A 26,088-nucleotide genomic window follows, 5' to 3' on the forward strand; every position below is an offset into this window, starting at 1 on the left:
GCAACAAAAATTCAGCTAAAAAAGGAAGAAATAATAATAATAATAATAATAATAATAATAATTTAAACTTCGCCAGGTATATACGGTATATATTTTTCTCGGCCACCTTGTAATTACGGATAACGGATTCGTTATTCAATTATCAAAATTAGTTCGTACCGATATCCGATGGATGGAGTCTCGTTTCTGCCGATTTCTCGAAAGTGAGTACGATAACGGGAGTGCTAATCACGGGGCCGGAAACCGTTGCTCACAATACTAACCTGGCGTAGGGGATACCATGATCAACGAGGTGGTTCCCCCAGGCATGAGGCCACAAGCTGAAGCCTGTAAGTACTCCTAACATGAGTATTTGTGCGTTAAATTTTTGATAGTGTGGGGTTCTTGCGTTAAACGCAAACCCCATGCATAATCTTCCAACGAAATCCGCTCTAGAATTCTTTTAGTCGAAAAAAAAACTCCCCCCCTCCCCCCCAAAAACGGATATAACAACATTCTACTTTAAAATTTCATCGAATTTTTTGTACACTTACGAGGAAAAGTTTCGGTCAAAAAAAAAATCTCAAAAAGCATCTTTCACGATTCGAAATTATACCGATCATCGATCATTTCTTTCCTACTATTTTTTTTTTTCTCTCTCCATAAAATCTACTTCCTTAAAAATCGGATCGTTTATAATAATTAATAATAATAATAATAATATTAATATTAATAATAATAAGAAAAAAAAAAAGAAATACTGGCGAGTAAAATTGCGCAATATAAAAAACCACCAATGCATTCCCGATTATTAATTTCCCAGTTGGCAGCGCGACTGGATCACAAGTGAAAAGAGCCATAGACCCAGTTCATCTCCTTTCATCCTCCTTTCGCCAACAACCACCGCCAATCATCTCCACGAAAACCTCGTCGTGTTCAGAATCATCCTCGAAAACCTCCTCCATCCGCCGTCATCGAATCTCACTCCCTTTCACTCCCGAGATCGAGCGAAAAACACGCGACCCACTTCTCCTCCAACACGCCTTCGACGAGGCCTTCTTTAAACTCTCCGCAACCGACGACGGCGGCTTGCCACAGGCTTGGATTGAAAAGCCGCGGTTTCCGGCGTACGTACGTGTCTCTACGGGGGGGCGGGGGGCGCGGAGGCAGGCGTTGAAAGGGTACGAGGCGCGGTTCACCGGATGGAAGAGGCCGGATGAGAAGTTTTCGCCCGAGGAAGAAAAGGAGACGAGTGGCGCGCTTCACGCGTCGTCCAACTCACCTAGTTTCGACGCGGTGACAGGCCAGGAATCCTCTCTTGAGACATTGACATTTCTTATTGCGCACAGCTTAACGTAACCCCCCAAGTGTCCCTCGGACAACGGTGGAGAACCGCTCGAGGGTCGAGCGAACAAGAGCGGATCCTAGAGCAGATCAGACAATGCTCCGCGATACGCGGCGTTCCGCTCGCTCCGCCCGTTTATGCGGATCGAATCGAGCCGATTCCGCGTCACATCGTTCGCCATCGAAACGGTGGCTAAGCGACTAACGATTGCGAGCATTCCAAGGGCCGTTATAATCGCCCGGGGGAAAATGTTCGGCACGAATGAAACACGAACGGGTTGTTCACAAACGTTGGTGTCGTAACAACTCTCTGCCTTTAATCAAGACAAATATAAGCGGCATTGCTTAAGAATCGATCAACGATCGATTCATCGATTAGTCTTTTACAGATTTATACGTACAATATTGCGCACATGGTGTTGCGGTGTAACGTTGACATCGCGCACGCGTTATATCTTATAACTTATACAGAAATTTTTCACATCGTCAACTCGGCGAAGTATACAGTGAGACGGTTCTTTCTTTTCCTTTACGCTTTCACGTAGATTATTTCTGTTTTATTTCTCGAAGTATCTCATCCACGAGAGAGAGAGAGAGAGAGAAGCTTAAAACGATACGTATACGTATCTCTGTGTGTGTGTGTATGTGTGTGCATGCGTGTGTATCTGTATGTGTATGTATGTGCGCTTGACGCGATTCGATTCCTCGAAGTCGGTTTTAATCGGATGGCAGATTCCTCGAATTCCGTTCCCCTTAATTGATAATAATCGATAATCGGTCACCGATCGAATTCGTGATTCGAGGGCGATGAAATCAGGCTCGAACGGAGTCGTCATCCTCCGTAGCGGATGTTCTCTCGCGGGCTACGTGGATTATTTCGGTGTATCCCTCCAATGGAAAAGTATTTGCGGCTTAACGGTTTAACGGTTTGAGCGTTGAATCGATCAGATCGAGCGTATAGATATAATAATAGATCGGGCGTTCGTTGTTGTCGGGGTTGAGATGTGGATTTGTTCGGCAATTGTACGCGTTAATGCGCGAAGATTGGTTTGATTCCTCGTCGGACATTTTTTCTTTTTTTTTTTTTTTTCTTTGTTCTCGTTGCGAAAATGCACGCTCTGGTTTTTTCCCGTTAATGCTAAAATATAATAACATAATCGATAATCGATTAATTGAAGATAAGAAGTGATGGAAGGTAGCTAATGATCGAGAAATCTCGAGGAAGCATAATACAATGTAGGGAAAGGAAGATTTGGGATAAATGCGCGTGATTATGAAAGCGTGTCGAGGCGAGTAAAAAAAAAAAAAAAAGAAGAAGAAGGAAGAAAGAATAATTGTATACGAGAGAAAGAGAGAGTATGTTAAACGTACAGTGAAACGATTTCTACGATATGGTACAGACTAAACAGTGTAATGTACGTGATGGAACGTAGTAGCAAAAGGCACGAATCTTTCTTATCATGAATCGACGTATCTCTAAGACGGCTACGATCCTCTCGTTCGATACGATCTCCTTCGGAATAAATACGAAAGAGAAGCGGAGATAAGAATATCGAGGATCGTAGCGACGTGTATGTGTGGATGTGTATATGCATATATATGTGTGTGTAAATGAATCGACGTGCGTTAATCGTGACACGATTCTCGGATCGATCATCTTTCTCGACTCCTCTACCTCATTTTAAACGTATCCTCACGCTTCGGACGATGTCTGAAAAATAAATACGATCTCTTCGTCCAAGGGTCGATTCGTAAGAATCGACGAAACCGACGAAAATCTCGAATCGCTCGAAAACGTCACGTCGATACACTTAATAATCGATCCGCTTCGCCAATCCTCCTCCTCCACCTCCTCCTCCTCCCATTCTCAATTATATCGCGTTTCAATTATATTCCCGTGATAATAGGACCAATCAACCAGAAAACCGACGGATCGAACCAGGACGAATCAAACGTCGATCGTCCGATATTATTATATACGGGAGGAAATGGTTATTCGCGGACAGATTTCCCTAACTAATAATAATCGTAAGATGGCGCTCGAACGCTCGTATACGTGCTGCTGGTGGCTCGATCGAACCTCGATACGATTACATTAATCGAAAAAACACGATAAACGAGCCTCGAGAATCTGGTATCTGGAATTTTTATGCCCTTCAAAAGAGTGAAAAAAAATACATATACATATACATATATATATATGTATGTATAACGAACGATCCTCTTTAATTTTCGAAGAAGACGAAAAAATTCCAGCTACCGTTCCAGCTTTCGTACTTTCTTTCGCGTCGTCTAAGCGAGAATAATAACAGAATGACGATGATGATCGATCGACTCGTATGGTGATATTGTAACGCTTTTTTTTTCTTTTTTTCTTTTTTTTCATTTTTTATCGATCGAAGGCCAAGAATGATTCCACGGGAGGACGCTAAGGCGTGGTCGTGGATCCGGTGGTCGCGGTTGGAATTGCCGTGGGCGCTGGACCGGAAGCGGGCATCGTCGGTGGGGCGTAAGGGCTTCCGCAGAGTTGATCCGCGATCCGTCCACCCTCGCGTAGTCCGCTGAGAAATGCGCCGTGCACGGTAGCCGGGTAATTTCGTATGGTGTGCTCTCCTGAAAGCACAGATCGGTCCGCGACCGCGTTAAAGAGGCGAACGGGAGAAGAGAATAAATAAAGAGAAAAAAAAATAAAAGGAAAAACGAGGGACGAGGTTACCCCGTTTCGAGCGAAAGACACCCCTCCTCTTTTCCCTCGTCTTTCTTCTCTCCTCGGGTCGGTTCTTTGAAGATGGCGACCTTGGTCGATTTCAGGGGACCGAGATATAAGCGAGAATATAAATGGAAAGGCAATTTTGTTTTGACAAGGTTTGTTAAAAGGAGGTCGAGAGGTTGGTGAAAGAGTCGAGAACGAGATGCTTTAGAAAATGTACTGTATATATGATTTTTCTGTGTTTCTGGAATAAGCTTTCCTACGCTTTTATGAACGCTATAAGGTAATTTTTGCGGCCAAATTTAGATTCAGCATTATTGAAAATTTATCTGGATTGTTAGGAAGAAAGGATATATATATAAAAGATTTGAGCGAATTGCATCTTAATCGCATCGATAAACATCGAAAATCGCAGCACGTGCTGTTTCATTTTTTTTGTTCGCGATAGAATTCTCTAAACAACTTGTCCCAAATCTATCACGAAACCGTGAAATCCAATTTCAAAAGGGTACTATTGAGGATGAAAGGGATTGGTGAGAAAAGCACAGCCCCGGCCTCCTTCAAAAAGATACGATTCACGTCGGGAATTGCGCTCTCTTTATCAGCCGGCAGACTCCAAAGTCCACTTCGTCCGCTTCTCCAAAGGGGGCGAGAAAGGGGCAGCCGGTGAAAATATCGCGGAGGCTAAATATTTACCTGCGAAGAAAACCCTGGGTTGCGGTGGTGGTGCGCCAGGGGTGGCAGGGGGCGCGACAGGGGCGGCCAAAAGATCGTAATCGCTACCGGAACTGCCGACCGCGACGAAGCTGTACGAGCCTCTCGCCCATGGATCCGCTCGCCATCTCGTCACTACACTCTCGCGCGGCTGTGGAACCACTTGATTTCCAAAGATACCCTTGAAAAAAACACGACGACAATGTATTATTCGCGAACAATATACGGATCATGCAGATCAGAACGACGACTCTTTTCTAAACATATGTTCTTTCGACGTCAGTCGATCGATCCGATCAGATCAACGAACGTTCGTTCCCTTCGTTTTTCCATAAATTCGATAAAAACGGAGAAGAAAAAAAGAAAAAAAAAAAAAAGAAAAAGGAGCGATCGATTTAATAAAAATTTACCTTCAAGACGGCTATGCAACGTCCAACGATCACGTCGTCGCTGACATTCTCCATGACACAGGCAGCCTCTCCAGCGACCAGGGCCAACAACACAGGCGCCTTGTAAAGGTTCCAGAAGAGGAAGAGCTCACCACGCGACGCGGTCGTGCTGCCCACGTGGCCGAACAAATTGGCGGTCGGATCCCAGAAGATCCGTTCGAAGCACAGCACCACCTGACGTGACGGATTCCCGGGAATTACTTCCTTGGCCTAGCGGCCCTCGTCCACCGATTATTCTCGACCGAGGTGCGCCATTCGAACGAGCCGACCCCGTTCGGACGAGTTTTCGGTGGACGAGGAGAGTTTCCAGTTTTGGACGATGGGCGAGGGGATGATGGAGAAAGTTTCTACGAGATATTAGAATCTTGGACGACGCGAAAAGTGGATTTTAAGAATTCTAATTCCGGGAAAAGCTCGAACAAGGTTCAAACTCCGGCCGGATTTTCAATTAAATAGGATATAATTTTCTGTTCTACAACGCGAAACGTTGGGGAGATTGCAGTGGATGCTCGTAAGCTTGTTTGGAGAAAATATTATATACCCGTTGGTTCCGGCAAATCCTGCGGTTTAAGGGTTGCTCACGTAAACGTTTATCTCCGTTCCCTCGTCCCCATGAATCATTCTCTTTACAGAGTGCTCGCCATCGTTTAAGAGAATTACAAAATTCAGGGCTTGTATTCTCGACGGAATACACCCCTCCCCCTCCCGAATTTCAACCCAATTGACTTCGTGTCGCGCTCGAAAAAAGGCAACATGAAATCCTCCACATCTCATCATTCTCTATATTAACGCCCACATTCGTACGACCGTCGTATAACCGTCTTCAACACTGGTTGGAGTTATATAAAGATTCTCAAAAAACTTATCAAATTTCGAATCGAAAGAAACGTTCGATATACGCGTTTCCCGGATCTCCTTCGTATCAAGTCAACGACCTCGTTAAAAGTTCGACAACCAGCGACGAGAAATGCTAGAAGTCTGCCTATATAAATCGTTACACGCGGTATCCACTGAATAAAACTCGAAGAAACGAAAATGAAATCGAATCGAGAAAACCCACGAAATATACCCCGTATCATACCCCGTCACAGCGCATCGAACGAAGTGTGACGCGTCATACGGCAGCCAACCGGTTAAACCCACGTCCAATTTAACCGAAACTCGAAACGACGCCCTCTGCTCCCCGCGAGCACCCCCCAAGCCCTTTAAACCGCAAGATCCCGGGCCCATTCTCTCCCACGGCATCCAAACATCGATTCCGTCGAAATTACCGGCGAACCGAAATCGTGGCGAATTTATTCGTGGCCGGGCTTTATCGGGTGGATCCGTTTCGCCTGGCGATGAGCCTTTAATTTTTCGTGGAGGAGGAGGATGGGGGGGCCGGCTCGTAAAGCGACCACGGGAGGCCCCGTAAAAGGAACGTGTCCCGGCGTAAGAAGCGACACGAGCCACGTCGCCGTTCCGCTCGCGACGAAAGAGCGCCGCCCGATCACAATATATCTCATTCCCGGGCCCCGACAACTTCGATCGTCGTCCTCGGCCGTGGGGGGCATAAATCAGTGGCTGGACGGACGAAGATGGGGGGAGGAGAGGGCTTACCTTATTTAAATTGCCGAAACCAAGCCTCTGAATAGCCTGCGACTTCCAGTCCGGAAGCGGAGGATTGAAGGCGACCGCGGACGGCGGCGCGGACGCCTTGAGCACCCCGAGGGGAAGGGTGACGAGCACCGCGTCCGCCTTGTACACCGTGTGATTTGTGTGGGGGCTGCGCGAGGGTGCGGCCCACACCTCCACCCCGTTCACCCCGTAGCGGACCGCCCTTGCCGCCGTGTTCAGCCGGATGTCCAGGCCCTCGGACAGAGCAACAGGTACGCACGAGTAGCCGTTGCGAACTGGAAAAAAGAAAAAAAAGAAGAAGAAGAAGATGAAGAGGAGGAGGAGGAGGAGGAGGGAGGATGGACCGGAGACGGGACGAGTACGAGGATGAGAGGTGGTTGATTAAGGCGGTGGTGACAAATGGGAAGGTAATGGAGGTTCGATGGGATCGGGATGATAGGTAGATGGGGCGGATGGTAATGTTCGGAGGACTTGTGATTGGGGTGATAATAGAGGGACATGATGGAGAGTGGTGTGTGCGTGTGCGTGTGCGTGTTTCCTCGTTTCTCCACGTGTTACGTTACTGTGTACTCGGCGTAATGGGCAATCGTGTATCATCGCGTGTATCATCGTGATGCTATATACGATTACGTTTCTTTCTCGCGTATACACATATTCGCCAAGTTTCAATTAATCTCAAATTCCTGTCGTCGAAGTGTGCGCTCCATTGTTTTGTCGTTTAAAGTGCCACGTTTTATAATATCGTCGAATTTATAGAAAGGATAACGAGCGAAAAGTGTTTTCCAAATTGCAGGCGAGAGTAGAATACCACGAAATCTCCAAATCTCGTCTCGGATTATCGGATACGCGGATCACGAAACGGTGCCAACATATTTTCCTGCGCCGCGTGTCGAATTCGCGGCGTGGATCTCGCGGCGTGAAAGGTGCGGGGTTGAAATTCCGCGGGACCGATGCCACCGGATGCGATAAAGGCTCCATTACCGGTTAATTGGATATTTCGCATTAGCCAAATCAGGACACCTGACGCGGTCCTAAATTCTCGTAAGCACATTCGAACCCTGTAACATCCGGCCGCGCATGTACTAATAATGATACACAGGCGTCTCCACTTAGGGGGGTTAATTATGTTGATGGCCGGCAGCGTGCTAACAACCTCTCCCTGTCTCTCTCTCTCTCTCTCTCTCTCTCTCTCTCACTCTCTCTCTCTCTCTCTCTCTCTCCCTGTCTCTCTCTCTCTCTCTCTCTCTCTCTCTCTCACTCCCTATAGGCGGATACACACATTCCGGAGAAATTTAAATTTACCGCGCCCCTCCACTGTTCGTCTTTCGATTATTATACGTTAATTCGAACAAAGTCGAATCAATCTCTCTTTCATCCCACCGGAGAGAGGGATCTGTTGGAGGAGAAATTTCGTCACACACTTTCCATTATTCCCCCTTTCTTTCTCTCTTTTCTTTCTCGTCGACGCGCAGGGCTCTTCTAGAAATTTATCGCCCCCTCGTCGTCGTTTCGTTAATTCGACCGATTTAAATTCGACTTAGGCTCCGTTCACGGGAAAGGGGAGGAGGAGGGAGAGGGAGAGAGACCTTCTTGATCGCGATACACACACGTATACGTATACGTAAAGGTACACGTGTACGAGAGAGTCGAAATGGAGGGGTGTCGCGCGGCGGAAGGACGCGATTATTTGCGACGACGAAGAAAAAAGCGCGCAGGCCGGATTCGTTATTACTTTAATTGGAATCCCATTCTGGCTGGTACGCCGGTGCCACGGGTAGAGGTACACCCGCTCGTGTCTGGCGTCGATTACAGAAACCCTTTCTAATAAGCGAGGGAATATTCAACAGTCGGTTGAAGGGAACGGTCCGGTGCTACCAAAATTATGGTAAGTCGATCCCTGGTTTACTCCGTGTTTCACTCCCGCCTCTCTTTCCGTTTCCATCTCGATGTTTCGTATGTCTCTCTCTCTCTCTCGTTGGAATTGGAAATTAATTCCTCGCAATGAGGCGGCCGGTTCCGAGTCGATGAAAATTATCCGCGAAGAGAACGATTCGGTTTTGGTGTTCGTTTTCGTTTATATTGTTTTCGTCTTTATATCTTGTTTTCGATACGATTCTTTTGCCTCCAAGATATTTAATTAAATTTGTAGCTACGATAACGATTAAAAGAAAACAAGAATGATATTTGGACTCTCTTGTTCTTTTTTTTTTTTCTTTTTTAACGGATAGTCAATTCGAAAGAACACAAAGATGAATATTGGGTGTCATATTTAAGAGATTATTATTCTATTAATTACTTGTGTGTACTTTATTACCGGTTGTGCAATTAATCAATTCGTCCCTCTCTTCTTTCGAAACATTTCGTTCCAAGATTATTCTTTTTCGATACGTAGCGATTCCTCAAAGATATTTTAATTATCGCCCGAACGATATAAAATAATATTCGATAACAGTAATACGAAATTATCGTCGCTCTCCCCTCCTCCCCGTCTTTTTTTCTTTTCCAACTGGGAAATTAATACGGAACGAATATAGCAAAACGAAAATCACGTTGGCTCAATCAAAGGGATATCGGCCGCGTTATTAATTACGAAATAACGAACTCGTTTACACCCAGACAGATAGATATCCGGTTGCACGCGAACCGGGTTCCACGGTTTTCTGAAATAACATCGAATCGAGAAGCTAGGTGTACCCCTATATTATTGTTTGTTGCCGTAACTCCGACTGCACGTTCGGATGTTTACTTTCGGGCGGAACAAGCGTTTTGCTCGTTGGTAACGCAGACCGCATTCTGTCTTCCATCAGAGAATCATCTCTGAAAAATCTGGCAAAAAAAAGAGCAAAAAAAAAGCAGAAAAACAAAAATCAGAGAAAAAAAACAAGCCGGAACTCCCCCATTCAATCCCGGTCCCATTGCCGTTTTTCCGGCTCCCGTTCGTGAACAAACTCGCTGAATTTTTCAACAGGCCGCGAACAGACTCCGCTACCGGCCAATGAAAAATTTGCCGAGCCGTCATTTCCGTCTCTCTCTCTCTCTCCCCCTCCACCCCTTTTAAAAATCCTGTCCCCGCTGAAAAACCGTGATTTCGATCCCCGCGAAGGAGACGAGGCGCGCTTCCCTCCCATTGGTTCGAGTTTACAAGGAAACACACTTTAATTGAAATTTAAATAGGAGCCGGGAGAAGAAGAGAGCATCATCGAACAAAGAGGGCCGGGCGAAGCGTTAAATACCGGGGTTTCAATTATTCATCGGATAGTTGATAACAATGACTACGGTTTGGAAGACGGAGAACAAAAGGGTGGGACGCGTGGGCCATCTTCAAAACTTTTGGAAGGAATGGCGAGTGCGATGAATGCAAGGCTGGTACGAAAGTGAGACAATGAGAAATTAGAGGGAAGAATACGTTCTTTCTCTTCTTCTGCTTCCTTATTTTTCCATATCTATTCCGTTTCATAAAATAGCAGTAGATATAGAGAGAAGAAATCGTATTTTCGTATCTACTTTTTATCTCGTCGTTTATAAAATGTTATACTCTTCCCTAAAATCACTTTGGGGAAAATAGTACCGATTTCAATTTAAAAAAATACCTAACGGAGGAATAATACATTTTTGAAAAAATTAGAACGAAAGCAAAAGAACAGACTGTCTAGTGTCTCGAGTCCTCGTGACCACGTGCAAAAGAATTTTCGCAACTTGCTGGCAAAGTCGAAGAAATACTTTCCCCTTGGCAAATTGTAACGAAGATTCATCGTCAAAGGGAGACGCGGAGTTGGCCAGGGCGGACGGATGGAAGGAAGGAAGGACCGGCAACTTCCGGTGAACGGTGTGTTCACCGAGAGACCATCCGAGGAACGCAAATATTTAACGAAGAATTTATCAGCGGTGTCTGAGTCCGTGGCCACCGTGACGATTCACCGAGACGAAGAAGACCTCTCTATCTCTCCTCTCTCTCTCTCTCTCTCTCTCTCTCTCTCCACTTTTACAAGCGTTGCCACCCTCTCTCCGGCGTCTTGTCTTCCGTTTGATCTTTGCTCGCAGTATTTTTTGACGGCGAGTCGAACAATTTGTATGCCGCGCTGCTTTTCAATTTACATTTAAATTGGTTGCTTATGGCGTTCTGTCGTCTCGACAGGAGTCGAAGTGCAGCCGGGAGCGCAACACGGCGAGGGTACGCGCCTCGGGAGCGGAGGGACAAAGAGAGGGGGTGGGACAGAGAGAGGATGTATCGCGTAACTCCGCGTGTAAGGGGGACGACGGACAGAGAGGAGGGAGGAGGAGGGAGGGAGGAGGAAGCAGGTGGAGAAGGGACGTCCTCTTGGTCGAACAGTCAAATACTGAAACGGCCTCGAGAGGAGAAACGCCGAGTACCGCGCTGAGCAGCCGAGTTCATCGCACCGTGGCGACGAACAGCTCCGCGTTTTTGCGCGCGCCACGTGAACGCGTGTGCACAGTGGAGACGTATCAAGCTCGTGGGGAAACGCGTCGCCAAGGAAAACGTTTTCGAGAGATGGGAGATCGTGGTGTTCGAGTCGAAATCGAGCGATCGGCGTTGCTCCATTTTCCAGAATCCTCGAGGATTGTTTCTTGCTTCGTCCGTACATACAGATTTTTTTCTACTTTTTTCCTCGGTTCGGCGTGTCTTTTTCACGAGACATGCCAAGGTAGCCGAGTTCGTTATTCTTCGTATAACGACTTCGTTGTTCCGTGAAACTTCGACTTAATTATCGTTATTAATTATAAAAGCCTCGATAAGCTCTTCTATTGCTTTAACGAGTAGGGCGAGGGATAATTAAACCAACCAACGACCAACACGAAATTACTCTAACAAATCCGAGGATAAGATCTGAAACAACGGGAAGGGAAAGCTATGCTAATGGCGTGATAATGAAGCGATTTCCTCGTAAAATATTCGGTAACCTAACCCAGGAACCAAGTTATCCATGAATTTTTACGCAACCGATACGCCGTAAAAATTTCGACCGCGGTGAAAAGGGACGATTTTCTTGTTTGGCCACCCGTGTCGCGTGGCAACATTTCCAAGTATCACACACACATGTTGACACGTGTCGAGAGAGTCTCATTGGACGTGTAAACATTGATTTTCGGAAATCGGCGGGGGGCAACCGCCCCCGCGGGATCCTCCAAGATGAACTTCCACCCTTGCCAATTTGCGTCTTCGTCGAACTCCTTCGCTTCCAACGCGAACAAATATTTAATAAATAAATAACCAGGTTGGTCCAACTATACGGATATCGTGCCGGTATGGAAAAGAAGATTGATCGACACTTTGGGGAGATCGTTCTTCGATCCTATTACCGCGATATCGAATCGTTCGAAGGATCCTTGAGATAGAAAACGAAAAACTTCCTTTTCGTTAGATTTGCTCTAACGCATCGGAATCGCGAAAAGGACAAAGTTAACTGTCGTTAGATTATAAAAAGAAATTCAGATTTCGATGGTCTAAACCGGTTTTTCCTTCTCCACGGGAGAAGGAAGCGAGCATCCTAATCCGGAAGCATTTCTAAAAACAGACCTGTTGAAGCAGCGCGATGGGAAATGGGAAAAGCCAGGTGAATCGCACAGCTTGGTTGCGTTCCATTGTTGGAAGATTAAATATTCCCGTGTTTGCCACGCGACACAGGGAGAGAGGGTTGTTGGTGAATACCGGTGGAAATTAGTATACACGGGCGTGGCGCAGGGCGTCGCGCAATTCCGCCAGGAGCTACTCGTTAACGCTCGCGTACAGTGGTTAACAAGGACGGCTCCGTTCTCGAACCCGCCTCGCAATCGAGAATGAACTCCGATTCGCTTTAACGCTCGCGCAAACAAACACCGCCTTATTTCCCGGCCACGCGGCACGGATTAAACGATTTAATGCTCCGTGTTGACGGATAAACAAGGGAAACGTGGATAAATTAACGATTTACCAGCGATCCCGGGGCGGAGAGCGAGAATAGGAACGGGGGCTCCGTCTCTGTCGATTATTCACCCTCTCTAAAATAAAGGGATTGTTTTTAACTTTTAAAACCAATTGTGGATCATCCCCACGCGAACAAACACGCGCGTCGAGTTGTTATCGTGTAGAATTACTGCGATGTACGCATTGCGATAACCAGGACCGAGCATTTTTATGCATTTGCACGAGGGAATTTAAATATAAAACGATACGCGGAGAAGGCAGAAAAATTTCAATTTGCATAAACATCCGCAATAACTAAAAAAAAAACGTCGGGATAAACACTCTCGCCTCGAAACACCTTCGCTTTACGAAATTGTATCACGCTCCTCGCGAGAAAGAAAGAAAAAAAGGAAAAAAGGAAATTCAATATCAGAGTAGTTACGTCTCTTTAAAACCGGAGGAGACCGGTGTTTCCACCATCGCGATGACCCAATATGCGGGACAATAAACGCCGGGAAGCTTTTCACCCGGAAATGAAAACCGAACAGAGTCGAAACGATTCTAAAACGTCCCGTGAAACGATCCTTCAAGCAGCGGAAGAAGACGGTACCGACTTGTCTCACGAGGACAAAAGAGAAACACGAGCGACCCCCTCCCCCCTTTTCGAAATGAATCGCAAGGACGGAGCGAGGATGAAGAACCCCGCGAAAAATAAACGTTATCTCGCTTCGGTGTTCTCGTTTTCTGCCGCGCCGGGGTTTATCTTACGTTTGTCCCTTCGACAGCGTCCGTGAATTTAGCATCGGCAGCGTTCCGTATAATTTGTTCAGATTGCGATAAAGTTAATTGGAGGCTGGCGGGGAATTTATGATCGGCCTGGCCCCCTCTCCTCCCCGGCGAACCACCGGCCAAAGATACGGCGGAATCCGAGATTCCTAGATCGCGCTAGTAAGTAACGCTCCGCGGAGAGGAGAGATCGATATCGGTGGCCGCGATTTATTACGATTGTCACGCATTCTGTGCAAATGAGCTTGTGTGTATCCCGATGCGCTTCATATATCCTGCCGCCAATCCAGCTTTCCTCCAGTTGATCGAGGGAAAATTCCGCGGCGAGAGGATCCGCCATTTTTCGCCCGAGCGTGAATTAATAAACGAGGGATCGCGGTTGAAGAGCGAGATTGCGCCTGTGTCTGGTGTCGGTTGTGTAATTAGTAGACACGATCGAAAGTGGAGAGAGAGAGAGTTCCTTGGATAACCGTCATTCGAAGACATCCACGAGACGACATCTGTGGACGAATGGACGAACTGTTCCAGTGCTGGCCGGTAAAACAGGAGATCGATCGAACGGAGAGGGGGAGGGGAGGCGCGAAATACGAAATAAGATTCGTATATGGATTATCGTCATTATAAATGGTTAGAGTATGATCGTAATTATTGCGATTATACTGTCCGTGTTACGATTTAAACCGAGCGAATGTCATAAAAGCGAGTCATATTCCAATTCCACGACTATTATTAATCTGAAAATTGCAACGATGCATTAACTCGCCGTTAATTAACCGCGTAAACACGCATTCCTATCCTATCGAACGAGTATCCCCCATTGAACAAGCGAAGCGCTATCCAAAATTTCCAGCCACGATTCCCTACACCCGTAAGTGGCTCGTGTAATCGTTTTAACAATACTGAAAGCTAATCGTAATACGTGCCGCGGCGGGAAATAAACGGGAGGCATCCGGTCGTCGATGGAACCGCGAAATTAACGAATATCGTGCCTCTCCTCCCAAATTTTCCAAAAACCATAATATTAAGCTTCGCGTTGAAATCGATTCCGACTGGAAAGAGCGAGTAAGAGGGGGGGAGAGAGAAGAGAGATAAAGGTAGCCGCAAACGAGATTGCTCGCAACTTCGATCTGCCCGCCAATAATTAAACCGCGTCGAACGAACGAGCTTAGCCTTTCGGATTCATTCTGTATTGCATGGAATTAGCCGGTCGTTCGTTGGAGAGCAAATCGAGAGAGTCGATTACGCGCGCAAAACCGAGGAGAGATCTCAGAGGCAAAGGAGGGGCAAGAGAGAGAGGGAAGGAAGGAAGGAAGGAAGAAAGGAAGGCAAAAGGGGTCCGGCGAGCAGCAAGAAGATATTTGAATACGACTATATACCGAGAGTAAATCGTATCGTCCGCAAACGAGCAGCGTGCTACACAAGAAATGCATTTGCCGGATGTCGGCGGTGGGGAGCGCGGACCTCTCCCCACCGGACCGGGGGACTCCAGGGCGCACGCCGAAAGGGGGTACGGTTAGCGATGGGCATTCGCAAGGCCCTTCGAACAATTTTGTTCCGAGAACATTAATAAGGATATTAAAGATTTAAAAGAATATTCGAAAAATTTGAAATTTGAAAGGGGGGATCGCGACCAATTATTTCTAAATGGATGCAATTTTATAGGATTCTAAGTAATATAAGTGAGATCGAATTATTATTATGTTTCAAGATTATAATAAACGATAGACGCATAATCCAATCAATTTGTCTCAAATACAAATGCATAAATAATTCCTTCGAGATATCGAAGGAAATTATCGTCCAAGTTCCAAGAGGCGAGATGTTGTTGAGTCCATCGCTACGAGCATCGACGAGATCACGGTAAGGCCCACGGAAAGTCCCCGTTCTCTCCCCTCTGAGGGTACCAGGGAGAGAGCAAAGGGGCGCTATCGAGGCGAGCTATCTCCCACCACCCGTACCAGTTGCGCCATAATATATAGGCCGTATCTCAGGCCCGCAAATTGCCTTTTTAAACACAACAAGACAGCCGTGCCCCCTTTCAATTTACGCAGGGCCCTTTTTCGCGTGCGCGCACCATTCCGTTTCCCTTCGGTCCTCCCTCTCTTTCTCGCTCTCTCCACGCTCCTCTCATCAACGTTTCCGCCTCTTCCCTTCTGCCCCTTCTCCGCTCTATCCTCATCACCCTCCTTCCATCACACCCTCGTCTTGCTCCTTTTCGCATCCATCCACCTTCGCTTGCCTTCGACCTTCTCTCCTCTATTACATCCGCGCGGAATACACGCTCGGGATGATTGTTCGAGAAAAAACACGGCTACGTATTTACAAGTGTAATTACAAGCCCTCGCTACCAGTGATTAACCCACTGCTTTTCGTAGATGGGAAAATAAAAGTTTTTGCGAGTTTCGTAAGAGTGGCACACGGGAGAGGGGAACACGTCTGAGAATATCCGAAGAATATCTTATGAAGGATACCTTATTAAGATTGTTTCGCCGTAAGTAATAATGGAATGTATAGTTGTTTGCGTGGTATCGACGAGGTTAAACGAGAATAATTTTTGGAAACGACAGTTGTGAATTTTCTCCATTCCATCCGTTTTCAATTCCATTTCGTCGTCCCTGCGTGCGTGGCAAACTCGTGGCAGCCTCGGGGCCAGGAAAACGATCGTCCTTTCGGCCGAGAAATTGCTTTCCCGTGAAACGATTATGAATCGACCGCGGTAAAGAGTGTTCCACCGGGATGGATATGGCTAACACAAAGAAAGGTTCGGTTAGTGGTGGTCTGTGAATTTGCGATTTTTTCCGCGGGTTAATTTGACCCGAGATACCCGGGCTTCGGATACAAATTATAGTATTTCCGTTTCTTCGAACGGTATACAAGGGTTCTCGATATTGTTCTCTGTTACTTCGAGATATCCTTGAATTATAAAAAAAAAAATAAATAAATAAATTATCACGAGAGAAACATCCACGACACGTCACGGATATATCGGAATTTTCGTGCGCGCGATCGAAATCGTTTCGCAATTCGCGTTCCCTATTCGCTCGCCGTGAGTCATAAACCGGGTCAGCCGGCTCTAAGACACGACAATGATAATGATAGGTGTCTCAACCTGCTTGATAATGGGAAAGCGCGCGTTCCTTTTTTTTTTTCGAGATGCGATTCGGCGATATGCAAATCTCTTAATAATCGCGAGTTCTATCGGTTTCTGGTGCACCGACTGCTAGAACGCCTGTGCTGTGTGCACATAATCGTTAGCGAGACTTTGAATTTTTGAATTAGAACGAAGATTGGGAACACCTGTGTATTTCGTTTTTTATCATAATATTAATAAAGGGGAAAATATATTTACGAGAAAGGAATATGGAACGAAAATTACTTAGAAACGACGGAAACAAAGCTAAAAGAAATTGGATGATCGACGAGCGATAAAGAGGTGAAAAGGAGACGACCATAACCAGGATAAGGAAAAATAAGATATTACGAAGGATTCCTGTATGGAATTTTGTTGCCCTCTATTTACCGCCTTCAGCGGTAAGTAAAACCCAACAAAGTGAAAAAAAGTCGGGGAATAAACGGCGAAAGAAAGATCTCGACTGTGAAAACAAACAACAAAACTTACAAGGGAAATACAAGGGAAAAAAAGAAGGAGAAAAGAAAGAAAGAATGACGGTCGAAGGAAAAATATGAAAAAAGAAAGAGGGAGAGGGAAGAAAGGAAAAAGAATAGTCTAAAGAGGAAGATAGGATTGGCGAGTTTTTAATCGGCGTAATAAGACGTCAAGGACACGGTCTACGCACCGGAAGAAAAATTCGTTCGCCTGGCCAGCAGTTAAGCGATCGCGCGCGCGCCTGCTTCGATCGACAAGATTGTCGATTTATGTTTACATACTCGTTTTACGTGAGATCTCGATAATTAGAGTGCTTACCTATACCTGCACGCGAACGGTAGTGGCTCGCCAATGTATATACATCGAGGTATACACACTGTTTTTCAAAGTGTACGTCGATACCTATATCCGTGTACGTGCGAGAGAGAGCGTGGAACCACCTCGAAACCGGGACGACGGCTATGGGATGATGCCATGGGAGGATTTAAAAAATGGAAGAACGTTGCGGCCAACGTTTTAAACGAGGTCCGATTAATCCCTCCGGGGGGAAAGAACGCGGCTTGAAATTGGCGTATAGTCTTCAGAGCGTTATCTTCGATCGTAAAGCATCGTCATCTTACGGCTTCGATACACTTCCAACGGTTGCTTATTCATCCTGTTCACGAGTCAATATAATCCGTCAGAATCTACGCAGTTTCGTTCGATCGCCTATGTATCCATCGCTGATGTATTCAGAGATGTCCGAGAATCCAAAAATAATACAAGTTGGAAAGTTTTTTCGGGATCGGGTCGGGATATCGAAGATATTTCGTGAATTTCGTGAGATTTTTGCCAAGAAATTCAAATAATGTTTTGAGACGAAGTTCGAATACGACCGTCGATTCAAAGTGTTTAGAAACAACTAAGTGTGTGTATTTCCATCGAGAAGCCGATTACCGTCGAACCGAGCCGACTCTACCCGAACTATTTCCGATTCGACGCGAATATAATTTCTAACTCGAGCGACCCGACGCGAGCCGATCGCACCCGAACAATTTCCGAACCGACCCGAGTATAAATTTCCTCGCGTTTCGTTAATTTCTGTCGTTTCGTACTTTTTTCTTTTGTATCTTTTCTTCTCTCTTCTCTCTGAAGAATTTCCAAGATTACTTTATTACATTCTTAAAGGATTTCGATGCTGTTTCGATATCGAGTGACTGGATCTTGAATCACACGGATAAGAGGTAATCTAAATATTAATGGGGCGAGAAAGGATGGGACAGTCACCCAGCGCGTGTCGAAGAGAGAGAAAAAGAGAGAGTATGCGAGTGATTTACAGTGTGGCATCGTGTCCTCGTGAACCGTATCGCGTATTTGCCGTGGTAATAACTCGGCCTGGTTTAAGCGCATTTTGATGGTTCGCATTATATACGATTCGAACGGCGATGGATGGCAAAATACGTTTCTCCACCGATATATAGGATTCGCTTCGAAGAATGGAGGACGCCGTTTCCCCTCTCTTTTCCGGTAGGCAACGCAGCGGGCGTCGAGAAAAGAATGTGTGTTATACGAGAAGGTGTAAAGGATCGCCTTCTTGCTCCTCGTTTAACCCTCCGTCGAAAAATATTGGTTCGTCCCTGATTATACGATCTTTTTGACGCGTTCGGCGTTCGCAGCGGGTCTTCCACGCCTCTGCGTTATATTAACAAATAACTTACATTCCTTCTCATTCCTGCTTTCCTTCAAAATTAAACGACGAAAGAGAGGAAGGGACGATTCGTTTTTTCGAACAAAAAATAGTATCGAAAAACCTCGTCAATAGGGAATAGAGAAATTCTCGCTCGCTATTCTCTTCATCTCGATCCAAGTGACAAACGTTTGAAACTGGAATCGCGAACAAGTTTGCAAATAATTCGAGGCGGGTAGCGTTAAATAACCAATCGATCAGGAATCGAAAAGAGAGTGACTTCGCCTCGTGGCACACGCGTTCCCCAATTAACCGTCAAACGGACGGTCACGTCACTCGAATCGGAGCCACCCTTTGGCCCCCGGAAAAAACGTGTGTGAATAACGGGCCGTTCTCTCTCCATACGGTGGCCATTAAACACGCGAAAGAGGGCGAGCAACGAAACATTTTCGAAACAAAACCCTCCTCCTCGAAGAAATAGGATAGTCACGCAGCGTAACGAGCCGCGAGCAAGATGAGACTTCGCCGCGCGCGATCGAACAGGATCACCGCGCTCGCTCTATCGGGAGCGGTGTTTGATCGCGGACCGGTAATTGAGTGGAAATTATTTTTCGACCGGCTCCGGCGGGATCATTACCGGGCTGAAGGGAGACCGAATCGAGGGCGGTCCTTGCGAGGCCCCCAACTTTCCGGGTGGCAACTTTTTCTGCTTTGATGATCACTGTCAGTGAGCAAAAGGCCGCTTACGGGCCCCTCGCGCGCTCTCACCTCGCGCGTCGCTCCATCAATCTCTCGTAAGCCAGCGTGCCGTTTTTACCGGTTGAAATTTATTACGCCGTGGCCCACGCTCTTTCCACCGACGATGCACAGACGCGCTACCTCTGTGTGTCTTCTCATCGATAGAAGAGAGTGAGAGAGTTCATTCCTCGCGGGAGGTGTCCCTTGCGAGTTAGTTTGATGAAAACGGTGAATAAAGGGTCGAATATCGCTTAGAGATTAGATGGTTTGCCGAGTTCGTAACGCGGGATCGAAGATTCCGAAGTTTCCTTTCCGAAAAAAACTTGAGAAATTTGGGGAAAAAATAGATTGATCACAAATTAATCGTCGATATTTTAATTCTCGGATCGCGTTTCGTTAATAAGAGATCGCGATCGCACAGAATCGAAGAATCTCTATGAAAATTAAAGCCTCAAAAGAGTTTCATCGCTTTCGAATCAACAAGAAGTCCCGTCCCAGTTGAAATGTCGTCACGAAAAAAAAGAAAAAAAGAAAAAGAAAAAAATATACGTAACAGTGCCTCGAAAAAAGAGAGAAAGAAAGAAAGAAGAATTGTCGCGGGATCGCGTGGGCGGTGGAATTTCCGAAAGGTAGCATCGATGATGACGTGGACGGATCACGAAACGGGACAGGATGCGAGGATACACGAGGGAGATGCGTATCGGCCCTACGTAAATACGGAGAAGGGCCGATAAGATCGGGGGAGGAGGAGGAGGGGAGAGAAGAGGAGAGGGAGGAGAGAGGGAGACGATCGTTATGGGATCGGAAATTTATAGGGACTCGTTGGTTGGCCCCGATGAATTCGCGGGATTATCGAGGCCCGATTGAGATCTTTTGGTGGTAATGCGCGGTTTTAAACCGTCGCAAATGATCGTGGTTGGCCGGTAATGGCGCGTTGTTCCGTCCGATTTTTCGACGAAACGTGCACTTTCCCGAATCGACGTTGCGGCCAGATACCACCCCGATCGATCCACGTGTTTGTCCAGCGCATTGAATCGAATAACACGCCGGGTTGGGAACAATTGAAACACAGTGGATCGTTGTTCTCCGCGTGTAAAAGGTGGAAAGAGGGAAAGAGAGAGAAAGAGATGATTCGTTTCGTTCGAATCGTTCGCAAAGGCGATACGCGATAACGCGAGAGCGTGATTACGTCTCTCTCTTCCTCTCTCCCTATCCCTATCTCTCGTTGATAATAGCGTGTGGCTACGGCGCGCGAGAGGCGGTTTCGTTTCCACTCTCTATCACTGTATTTTCGCGAGGAATTAACGTCCGTTTGCCCCATGAATCCGGACGGACTCGTTTCAGACTCGCGATTCCGAGACGGTAACCATCCCAAGCTTTCGAGGAGGGTTATTGATATTAGGATACAACAAACTGTGCTCTCACGTTTTACGTCTCCAGGCTATTCCGACTTTATAAATCTTCAACCCACACGCGCCACGTTCCAAGAATTTCCTCCGAGATTAAGCGAACGATAGTTTACAACCCTTTACAACCGCGCGATATTCCGCTCTTTTTCCTCGACTCGAGGAAAACTACTCTCTCCTCTCCGAATTTCAAGCGTATTCTCGTTGTAATTTCAACTAACAAAACGTAGAGACTATCTATCTATCTGTATATATATATATATATATAAAAGGAGCTCGATCTTGGATTGACGCGCACCGGTGTATCTGTCACCGGCAGCATGTTCGAGTATCGACCGTTACAAGCAGTCGTGGAATTTCTCCTAGGCCCGGATCGGGCGCGCGGTTCTGCATTACGTGCACGCGACATAGCTGCACGAGGCAGCGTGTGCTCGCGAATTACGAGCGGCCTGGAACGAGCGACAACGACGACGACGTTTCTTTAATAAACCGTTAGGGCCACGGTATTACACGCTCGTTGCTGGAGACTGAGGGCTCGCGCGCGCGTAACGGCCGACCGGATAAAAAGGGGGTTACACTATACGTTAATATATCAGGTTATCTTCGATCGGGCTTTATAACGATACGGTGAGCACGGTGGTACCACACTCTTAACAAGCGGCACGGCATTTTTCTGGCAGTTAATGGCGACTTTCTCCTGTTCATTGTGGCCACGATCGGTATCTCGTTCGAGAATTAATTAGTGTCAGCCGTTTAAAAAAAAATTAAGAAAAAAGGAAAAAGAAAAAGAAAGGGAAAAGAGCCGCGAGCGATTCTCACGAAATAAGCAAATCCGCGCGAGAACCGTCTCCTCTCGATCCCTGTTTCTCACTTCGATACTTGGCGGTGGCTCGTGCATGGATCCCTGTTCCCCGTTCTCTCGTTCTTTAGAAAGTGGAGAATCGAAAATCGATCTTTCGATTCTAAAAATTACCCCTCCTTTGCCCCCGAATCGTTGAACTTTCCATTTGACAACGAAATCGATCGAACGACTGGATTAACCGTGATTAACGATTCCTTGGACGTCCTCTTCGAGTCGAGGAGGAATCTCGGGATCTTGGAAAGCTCCGACGATTGATCTCGAATAGCTTCGTGGACGGAGTCGAGAATTGGATTGTCGAGAATCGGCAATCTTCTCGAGAGGAATTCGGGCGGATGGACAATGGAGAAAATTCCAAGCAAAAATTTAGATTTCTTTTATCGTTTCATCATCGAATGATCCTCCCCTTCGATTTTCGATCCGAGCGTATCGAGTGTATAGGCAAAGCGGATGTTCCATCAATCCCGAAATCACGCGAAACTTCCATTATTTCAACGATTTCTTCCATAAACGCGTAGTTTGGTCCCTTAATTGAATCTTTCTGTGGCGCTTCCGCGTAAAACAAACTCCTTTACGCGGAGTATATATATCCTAGCCTCGAACATCGTCAATAACTTGGAATTGGCCATGTTCTCTCGCGTAATGGATCCTCTTTATATACCATAGAATCTCCTAGAGAGAAGCAGCCGAGAGTAAGGAGCGTACGTAACGAACAGCGAGGGAGTTCTGGGACGTTTCTCGACGCGATTGGAATAAAAAAGAGAAGAAAAAAACCGGAAAATAAAGATAAAAGAAAAAAAGAAAAAGAAAGAGAGGACACGCGTTGTAAGTTCACGTAATACGTTGGATCGAAAGCCACGAAGCCAGACCAGAAGGCCAAGGGGCGAGAAGCAGAGGTAAAGTAGAGACGATGGTCGAGAACTTGGAAGATGGCTCTCACGTAACCGCACTTAGAGAGCCACCGAGGCGGTCCGCCGTCAATAATTCCCACATGTAATGAGGCGGCCTGTTGTTCGCGGGCGGACAATAACGCCCATAATTCACTGTCCACGCTCGCCAGAAACTTATCCAACGTTTTCCGTGGAATCGGTCGGCCTGGCCGCTCCTGGGCGCCCACGAGTCCGCCCCGATAAGCCACCGGCCTGCGCCTCCACTTTAATCAAATTATTCGCTACCATAAGCTCTCGTTCGAGAGGCGGTGGGGAATTAATCGATGGTGATTGGACGAGTTTTGGGAAGAAGTTTTCGAGATTGGTTTATATGGTTTATATTATATCGAGAAAAAGGGGTAATTTTAATCCTAAAAATGAAAAATCGCTTAAGGATCGGTTAAGAAATTACGAAATAGTGCGAGAAATAGATCTGGATCGATGATGCTCTTGGAAGATCGTATTGCTCGAGGAAGCAATTTAGAAACGAAAGGGGGAGGATGTTTTAAATTTCAAGGAGACGATTGGAAGAAAATCCCGCAGCGACTTCTGAATCCGACTTTGTCTTTTCTAGGTTTGGTAACCGGTCCGAGTTTCCCATTCCAAAGTTGGGAATAACGTGATTCGTTAAGTCCTCGACAGACTTGACATCGCGATGCGGTTTGGCCGTAATGACGCGACCGGACTGACCACTTCTCGACTTCGCCGAGTCGACTTCGTGCGAGCTCGTATGCCCGGAAACGTTTGCCCTGCTGTGATTGCTCCTCCTGTAGAATGAGTTTACGGTAGATCCTCGCAAAACGACCGACATTCCGCCCGATCCCTATCGGTTTAACCTCGTTTACCAGTCGATTTAACGATCAATTTCACCGGCCAACTGTTCTCGACAATCCAGTCCTACCGAAACCTCCGCTGAACACTTTTCCGGATTCCGGGATTGGAAATAAAAATAATGGAAACGATACAGGGGCTGTCATTGTCGGGCTGCAACCTCGACGGAATCATACGTGTTCCACGCCCGTATCCAGTGATGTATCCAACAACATCGACGGATCGTTCATCTCGAAACCGTTGTGCGACCGTTTTATTTTATTTTTATTTACTTTATTTTTTTTTTTTTTAGTTGCAAATCGATTCGATCGATCGCCACATCTTCATCCACAGCTTCCAAAATCGATCGATCGCCACTACCACCACTGCTGCTCATGGCCCGAAGGCTGAACTACTCGATTGTTCCGAGACGAATTTCCGTTGCGCAGAGATCGCGCGTTCCACGATCAAACAACGAAGGCAACCGAACGAGGGGGCTAGGCCCTTAATCATCGCTAGCAGCGCGGGGTTCGACGTGGCGTGAGTAAATCAGGATCCACGGTTGAAGCGGTGGTCTGAAAGGTGGACGTGGAAAGGAGGAGGAGAGGATCTCCTCGAAGAGCCACGAACTTGCGAGCCGTAGCCGCGGGCGCGAAATTCCAGGACCGTGGGCACGAACGGACCCACGAAGAGGAGGAGGAGGAGGAGAAGGAGGAGGAAGAAGAGAAGAAGAAGATGAAGAGAGAGAGAGAGATGGCGGCTTAGACGTGTAATGGCCGTTCGTTCGGCTCGGTAGGCGAATTCGATCGCTCGCGCGCTAAGCACGCGCTGAGGCCTGGAATAGGGCCCCGATAATGGAAGAAGAGGACGCGACGAAACGAGGATCCTGAGATGTGGACCTGTTAAAAATACAAATAACGTAAAGAAATTACTTTTGTCCCGCTACGCGGCTCAAGATTTACGGCGGGGCAACAAGCCTGCATTGGCGTAGGACTCGGAGACATAAATCAAGGAGAACTTATGAGAGGCCATTCATTAATATTAATAAGCCGTATGTATCTGTCGGAGGTGTAACGATACGATAGTTGCCCGATCGATACCTAGAGAGATTTTTCATTCCTTCGTTGATGAGGGACGAGTGATACGAAACGAAGAACCGATTCGAAGAAGAATGGGAAAAGATGGAAACAGGGGAAAATGGTTTAATAAGTTATTGTGACCGTAAGTAGCGATCACAGAGATTGCAAGAAGATCAAGGACGAACGAATAGATAGAGGAGCATCGTATTGACGATCCTTGTCCTCGTTGAACGAATGGAAATAGAACAGAAATCGAATGGAGGAGTGAAGACATCGTTTGAAGAACGACTCGAAAAAGCGATCGAAAAAAGAAAAAGAAATACCAACGCTTCGACGATGATCATCGTCGTAATTAACTACGTCGGTGATGAACTGCGTCGAGTGACCAAAGATTCGAGGAGGACGTTTTGGAGAACGGTTCAAGGATGAGCCTTGAAAAAAAGGCAAAAAGAGGGGGAGGGGAAAAGGAAAAACGTATGAACGATTCAATGGTCATCGAGGCGGCCGTAATCGTTCTCGTTAATAAATAACGGGTGGTAAACTGGTGTAGAATTGGCTATTATTTAGATACACACAGGTGTATGCGACATATTTGGCAGGGCGATAATTACACCGGTGGCCGGACAAAGCGACTCGCTATCAAACAAGACGGATTTTGATTAATTCATTTACTTATCCCCGTGCATTGTAGCACGGGTGATGTATTACAACGAGAGGAGAGATGCTGATGCGGACCATGCGAACGGTTGCTCTCGCGCTTTTAACAACGTCGCCACGGCTATACATATTCATACCAGCCGCGTTCCACCTCTCTTTTTCCGTTGGTGCGCGCGACCGTGGCCGCGATAATAAATGTTTCATCGGCTGGCGGGAATAAAAAATGGAGCCGATTCGCTTTGGGCCGGGTTCCGTGCCTATTGTTTATTAAAATTGCGGTGTCAGGGTGAGCGCTAATGGCTCGCGGATCAATGAAACGTCCGGCCGATCGATCATCGACCTCCGGTCCGTCCGAGAGCTCCGCTCGAAGGATGCAAAAATGCTTTCGTCCAACGTTTTTTTGGAAATCATTTTCATCGCATCCATTCGATCAAAAGTTAAACTTCTTTCGAGGGATGGAAAAAAATAAAAAAAAGGAAGAATGAAAGAATCGATAGAGAATTTACAACGCGTCCACTGGGAAGGGAAAAATAGTCGAAGATTCCCCGATTCCCCAATCCTTCCCTTCTGAACGAATCATCGTGTGTGACGATACACGAGGGGGAGAGGGGGTTCCTTTAAAGCCAGGTCCCCGTGCAGGATGAAAAGGATTGATGCGAGGGAGGGAGGGAGGGGAGAGAAGGGAGGCGCGATAAAAAGGGAGCACGGAGGCATAGCCGGTAGCAGAGACAAATGATGTCTAATAGAAGGGCCACGGGGGAATTTGACGTGCCGGTTGATGCCTATCAGTCAGACGTTTAATTAATAACAACACACGCCTCGGCTGACATCTCCTG

At 46.6% G+C, this 26,088-nt stretch overlaps 1 protein-coding gene and 1 non-coding gene across 3 annotated transcripts in view; one reads left to right on the forward strand and one right to left on the reverse strand.

Annotated features, from left to right (window-relative positions):
- Window positions 1-255: 255 nt before the first annotated feature.
- On the forward strand, window positions 256-406 carry LOC114578016 (U1 spliceosomal RNA). Its single transcript, XR_003698575.1, has one exon. It is a non-coding gene; the product is annotated as a U1 spliceosomal RNA (small nuclear RNA).
- A 1,208-nt stretch (window positions 407-1,614) lies between these two features.
- LOC108001570 (lysine-specific histone demethylase 1A) overlaps window positions 1,615-26,088 on the reverse strand; it is a 98,262-nt gene continuing 73,788 nt past the window's right edge. The window contains exons 11-14 of one of the 2 annotated variants that reach the window (XM_028668551.2): window positions 6,796-7,088; window positions 5,158-5,370; window positions 4,730-4,928; window positions 1,615-3,936 (exon numbers count right to left, since the gene is read on the reverse strand). In XM_028668551.2, the coding sequence (XP_028524352.1) occupies window positions 3,752-3,936; window positions 4,730-4,928; window positions 5,158-5,370; window positions 6,796-7,088 (890 nt within the window). In that variant the 3' untranslated portion in view covers window positions 1,615-3,751. The other variant, XM_062081062.1, reaches the window with a different exon arrangement.

The sequence above is a fragment of the Apis cerana genome, linkage group LG10 (assembly GCF_029169275.1).
Source record: "Apis cerana isolate GH-2021 linkage group LG10, AcerK_1.0, whole genome shotgun sequence".
In the NCBI taxonomy this organism is placed as follows: domain Eukaryota; kingdom Metazoa; phylum Arthropoda; class Insecta; order Hymenoptera; family Apidae; genus Apis; species Apis cerana.